The sequence below is a fragment of the Papaver somniferum genome, chromosome 2, assembly GCF_003573695.1.
Source record: "Papaver somniferum cultivar HN1 chromosome 2, ASM357369v1, whole genome shotgun sequence".
NCBI classification, from domain to species: Eukaryota; Viridiplantae; Streptophyta; class Magnoliopsida; order Ranunculales; family Papaveraceae; genus Papaver; species Papaver somniferum.
Genome location: NC_039359.1, coordinates 195,024,204 through 195,030,806, shown reverse-complemented (window position 1 = coordinate 195,030,806; position 6,603 = coordinate 195,024,204). Strand labels below are relative to the sequence as shown.

General features: G+C 47.7%; 1 protein-coding gene across 1 annotated transcript; it reads left to right on the top strand.

The window, feature by feature from the left end:
- The first annotated feature begins 4,490 nt into the window (after window positions 1-4,490).
- On the top strand, window positions 4,491-5,138 carry LOC113352547 (mucin-7-like). Its single transcript, XM_026596357.1, has one exon. The coding sequence runs from the start codon at window positions 4,491-4,493 to the stop codon at window positions 5,136-5,138; it is 648 nt and encodes a 215-aa protein (XP_026452142.1).
- The last annotated feature ends 1,465 nt before the right edge of the window (window positions 5,139-6,603 follow it).

Below are 6,603 nucleotides of genomic sequence, written 5' to 3'. Positions count from 1 at the left end.
AGGAACACAGTATTGTTTTAGTTTGCGTACCGGTTTAGAAACTTACCCTGGTTCCGTAACCACAGTTCATGAATGGTTTGCATACGAGTATGCATACCGATCCGATTGATTCACGAGTTAAACTTATTTTCACATGATGTGCATAAAAATATGTGTACCACAAATTTGTAAGTCGATATATATCTACTCTGCTACGTGTACGAGTACATGTAATACGAGTTCAGACATATAACAGTTTTTCCAGTTTATAAGACTGATAACACTGTCTTGTATCCGAATCTATAGTAGTTCTATATTTCTCTAAATCGATTCGAAAAATTCTCGAATAACATCAATGACACATATCACTTTTCCAGGATATTTCCAAATGATGAAACTTGAATCATGATTTTGATTCCGAACAAAATTTTCCTTAACCCAAATTCATCAAGGATAAAAAAATGTTCATTAAGCTTAGTCATTATAGTTCGAGAAGTCTGCTAACTTGATAATTAGTTCTCGACTCGAAATTTTTATCTATGCATACTAGTATAATTATTTATGCAATATCGTCTCAAATGATAGAAAAGTGAATATAACTTGAGATATAGGTGGTTCAGTCTTCACTTACCTTTTTTTGATGAAGTTCTCCAAAAGCTTTAGTTGATCTTCGCCTTCAAACGGTAGAATGCAATGATGACTGTTGTGATCCTCTGTTTCTCAACTACAGTTTTATCCAAGTCCGAGACTTAACTAATTGTAGACAAGAAATCAAGATATAGTTTTGTCAACTAAATTTGACAACAAGCTTGACATGGTGTTGATGGTGGTTTTTAGCTTAGGGTTAAAATCGGAAAACCTTAGTCAAACAGTGATGTCACGATTGAGTAATAACGTCACTACGACCACTAGCACATTTATTGAAATATTCAACATGCCTACGTAAAAATTATTGGGGTACCTTTTTTTTATATACGCTATATTCCACGGCAGAACCCTTAATACTGACTGGCAACATCTCCGTGTCAAGGTATGCCAACCATGCCTTCCGCACCACGGTGCCAATGGCATACCATGCCAGCCACATCTCCACGTCGAGGCATGCCGACAATGCCAGCCGCACCACAGTGCCAATGGCATACCATGCCAGCCACATCTCCGCGCCAAGGCATGCCAATTATGCCATCCGCACCACGGTGCCAATGGCATACCATGCCAGCCACATCTCCGCGCCTAGGCATGCCAACCATGCCAGTCGCACCACAGTGCCAAAGGCATACCATGCCAGCCACATCTTCGCGCCAAGGCATGCTAACCATACCAGCCACATCTCCGCGCCAAGGCATGCCAACCATGCCAGCCACACCACGGTGCCAATGGCATACCATGCAAGCCACATCTCCACGCCAAGGCATGCCAACCATTCCAGCCGCACCACAGTGCCAATGGCATACCATTCCAGCCACATCTCCGCGCCAAGGCATGCCAACCATGCCATCCGCACGATGGTGCCAATGGCATACCATGCCAGCCAAATCTCCGCGCCAAGGCATGCCAACCATGCCAGCCACACCACGGTGCCAATGGTATACCATGCCATCCACATCTCCGCGCCAAGGCATGCCAACCATGCCAGCCGCACCACAGTGCCAATGTCATACCATGCCAGCCGCATCTCCGAGCCAAAGCCATGCCGGCCCTACCACATGCCGCTGGCTGCCAAACGAAGGGTTGCAACAATCAACGACTACCCTTCCATTTGAGATGCAGATCTCAGCCGTCCAAGTTTGCGACCTAACGCATGGCAAACTTCCGGCCCAAGGCCAAACATCACGGTTTTGCCAAAACCCTAATTTTGACCGCGCTTAAAATATGCCAAAGCCATGCCGGCCCTACCATATGCCGCTGGCTGCCAAACGAAGGGTTGCAACAACGGCTACCCTTCCATCTGAGGTGCAGATCTCAATCGTCCAAGTTCACCACCTAATGCATGGAAACTTCCGGCCCAAGGCCAAACATCACGGTTTTGCCAAAACCCTAATTTTGGCGCCGCCTAAAATATGCCAAATCCATGACGGCCCTACCACATGCCGCTAGCTGCCAAAAGAAGGGTTGCAACAATCAACGGCCACCCTTCTTCCTGAGATGCAAATCTCACCCGTACAAGCTTGCTACCGAACGCATGACAACTTTTGGCCCAATGCCAAGCCCTAATTTTGGCCGCGCCTAAACTATGCCAAAACCCAAGTTTTGGTCGCGCGTAAACCATGCCACTGGCTGCAAACGAAGGGTTGCAACAATCAACGACCACCCTTCCATCTGAGATGCAGATCTGAGCCATCCAAGTTCGCCATCTAACGCATGGAAACTTCTGTCTCAAGGCCAAACATCACGGTTTTTCCAAAACCCTAATTTTGGTCGCTCCTAAAATATGCCAAAGCCATGTCGGCCCTACAACATGCCGCTGGCTTCCAAACGAAGGGTTGCAATAATCAACAGCTATCCTTCCATCTGAGATGCAGATCTCAGCCGTCCAATTTCGCCACCTAACGCATGGCAACTTCCGGCCCAAGGCCAAACATCACGGTTTTACCAAAACCCTAATTTTGGCCGCGCCTAAAATATGCCAAAGCCATGTCGGCCCTACCACATGCCACTGGATGCCAAACGAAGAGTTGCAACCAACGGATACCCTTCCATCTGAGTTGCAGATCTCAGCCGTCCAAGTTCTCCACCTAATGCATGGCAACTTCCGTCCCAAGGCCAAACATCACGGTTTTGCCAAAATCCTAATTTTGGCGAATATGCCAAAGCCATGACGTCCCTACCACATGCCGTTGGCTTCCAAAAGAAGGGTTGGAACAATGAACGACCACCCTTCCTCCTGAGATGGAAATCTCAGCTGTACAAGCTTTCCAGCGAACACATGGCAAATTTTGACCCAATGCCAAGCCCTAATTTTGGCCGCGCCTAAACTATGCCAAAACCCAAGTTTTTGCCGCGCCTAAACTACGCCAAAATCCTAGCTTGGCCGCGCCTAAACCATGCCACTGGCTGAAAACGAAGGGTTGCAACAATCAACGGACACCCTTCCTCCTGAGATGCAAATCTCAGCCATACAAGCTTGCCACCGAATGCATGGCAATTTTTGGCCCAATGCCAAGCCCTAATTTTGGCCGTGCCTACACTATGCCAAAGTCCTAGCTTGGTCGCGCCTAAACATGCCAAGGCCATGCCGCTGGCTTCCAAAAGAAGGGTTGCAACAATCAACAGCCACCCTTTCTCCTGAGATACGAATCTCAGCCATACAAACCTGCCACCAAACGATTTTGGCAATATCTTGGACACGATGCCAAAACCCTAATTTGGCCGTGCCAGGAGCATGCACGTGCTGCAACAATGTCGCTGGTTGCCAGACGAAGGGTTGAAATATTCAATAGCTTCCATTCCTCTTGAGATACGAATCTCAGCCATACAAACTTGCCACCAAACGATTCGTGGCAATCTCTTGGCGGCAGCGCCAATTCTTGGCCACGACGCCAAAAACCTAATTTGTCCGTGCCAAGAGCATACAAGCGCTGCAACCCTGCCGCTGGTTGCCAAACAAAGGGTTGCAACAATGTACGACTACCCTTCCTCCTGAGATGCAGAACTCATCCGTACAAACCTGCCACCAAATGATTCGTGGCAATGTCTTGGCTGTGATGCTAACTCTTGGTCACGACACCAACTTGGATACAAACGCCAAATCCTTTGGCCACGCCACACGTAGAAACATCTACACGAAAACACTCGAGACATCTAAACATGTCACAAACTGGGGGATGCTCATCAGGGTATTGGTCTGGCGGTTTACAGCGTGCGGCGTACACTACACCCGTTACAGGAAAGTGTCATAAGAGTGAGGCGGTTAGTAAATACAAGAAGTAATGGTGAAACGTTTCCTTCATTATGGAAACATCAATTCCAGGCGTTACCCGTTACCATTTTCTTCCATTTACTCAATTGTTTCCACTTCTTACCAGACTAGGGTACGTTTCGTTGCGACTTGTATAAATAGGTCTCACCTATTTCCACCAAAGACAAGTTTTGTTCAGGAGAATACAACACTCAGAAATCACTTGTTAGCTTTCCAATCTGTTAGCTTTCCAATTTCTGATACAAGTCTTCAAACAACTACTCTTCCCGAATCAACTATTCTGGTCGCAACACTCTCTTCGCTTCCATCCCTAGATCAACCTTTATCCTTCACTTTGTGACCGAAGCAAGTCTGGACGTCCATTTCTTGGTTTAGGCCGGATTTGTAAATATTTATCTCTCGAATCAAAGTACTCCCTTGCAGTACATTATTTAGGGTTTAGACTCGTTTCTCACCCACACAATCGAAATTACCAAAATCAGCAGAAACTGTTTTCACCTTCAAACAATTGGCGACCACAGTGGGAGATCAGTCTCTCGGTTACAATATCAACTTCTAGCTTTCAATTTTGTCTTTCAATTCCAAACTCAATATGGTACAACTTAGATCCGGGTCAGCAACGAACCCCGAGAACACCAGCGCGGAAACCGTCCCTGTTGCTAACACTCCTCCCAGCGGCATTAACACGCCGCCTACTAATCCCAGCAGCACGGAAATCTCTCCTTCAGGTATTACACCGCCAATCACCAGGTCCAGAGTTGCTGCCATCCCTAACGCTTCTACGCCGCCTACCAATCCCAGTAACATAGAAACTGCTCCTTCAGGTGTTACACCACCAGTCACCAGGGCCAGAGATGCTGCTGCCACCCCTAATGTTTCATCAGGTATGGCGCCTCCGACCATCACTAGGACTACAGTTACTCCACCATCAGGACGAGAAACCGGAGGATCAAGAGGAAGCCGCCCCTACATCACCATTGCTGATTTGATGGAAAGACATGAGGTTCTTGCTAGAGCCCAGGCGTACATGGACTCGACTCAGAAAGAAGTACTTTTCTTTCTCAAGACCCTAAAGGAGCGGCTACCACAGGAGCCACGCCATCCAGAGTCGACGAGGAACACCTCCAATACCCCTGGCGTCGGCACCTCAGCAGGGCATACCTTTGTAGACGAAGAAACGCACGCCAGAACCCCATTGGAGAGAAATAAACCGTCCAATTTCGTCACGCGAGAAGATTAAGAGAAACTTCTTCGGAATCCAATCAAAAGTGATGATGTAGACATGCATCAGCATCAACCCCCTTATCCGTCTGAAATACAAAGAATTCCTCTTCCAAGAGGATACGCTTCTCCTCAATTCACCTTATACGACGGCACGGGGAATGCACGTGAACACATCTCTCGATTCCTGGAGTCCCTAAGCGAACACGAATACAACCACGTCCTCCGTCTGAGGGAGTTTTCGAAGTCGCTTACCGGAAGAGCATACACGTGGTACAACAACATCACACCAAACAACATCTCCAACTTGGGTGACATAGTTACAACTTTCTACAAAAAGTACTTCTTCGTGACTGAGAAAGTTACCTTCTCGGATCTAGGAAGGATGTTCCAACGAGATAACGAACATCCAAATGATTTTTTCAAGAGATTGAGGGTTCAAGCGCTAGACTGTCACGACCCAAACGTGACCTAACATCAATTGATGAATTCCTGCATCAACGGTATGGCTCCCATCTATCGCGCCTTACTAGAGAACCTGCGGTTCCAGAAGTTTTAAGAATTCTATGAGGCTTCCAAAAGATCGGCCACGACGGCACCAGCGTTTTTATAAAGAACCAGGCCATTTAGAAGCGAGCACGTACGCGAAACTCGAGGAGGTAGACGTCTCGTCAACAAGCAATACAACACTGGTCCCTCCTCTGTGAGCGTAGTGGGCAAACATGGTCACGACTTTCTACAAAAAGTACTTCTTCGTGACTGAGCAGGTTACCTTCTCGGATCTAGGAAGGATGTTCCAACGAGATTACGAACATCCAAATGATTTTGTCAAGAGATTCAGGGTTCAAGCACTAGACTGTCACGACCCAAACGTGACCGAACATCAATTGGTGAATTCCTGCATCAACGGTATGGCTCCCATCTATCTCGCCTTACTAGAGAACCTGCGGTTCCAGACGTTCTCCGAACTCCATGAGGCTGCCAAAAGATCGACCATGACGGCACCAACATTGTTAGAAAGAACCAGGCCAATTAGAAGCAATGATGTATGCGAAACTCGAGGAGGTAGACGTCTCGCCAACAAGCAATACAACACTGTTCCCTCCTCTGTGAGCGTAGTGGACGAAGGAAGAAAAGGAAGGACCCGGTGGCATATCAATAGCCTAAGCATGCGACACCAGCACAACGGGCGGCTCCGCCACGGAGAGCCGCCGCTAAGGCTCCCATGCGTCGCCATGAAGCTGGAGAAAACACCCTGGATTTCCCATTCCCGATCGAGGAAGTGATCGAACTCTTAGAGGCATGGATCCAGGACGATGTCATCATACTACCACCCCCAGACGCCCACCGACCGAGGCAGAGATGGAGCACACCAAATACTACCGCTATCACCGGTTTTTTCACCGCCTGACCAGCGAATGCAACATACTAAAGCATATCTTCAAGGAGAAGGTAGAGGCGGGGGAACTTCAGCTGGGAAATGA

What these genes read in the sequence shown, in the direction of transcription:
- LOC113352547 (XM_026596357.1), top strand. Translation starts at nt 4,491, where the DNA reads ATGGTACAACTTAGATCCGGGTCAGCAACGAACCCCGAGAACACCAGC.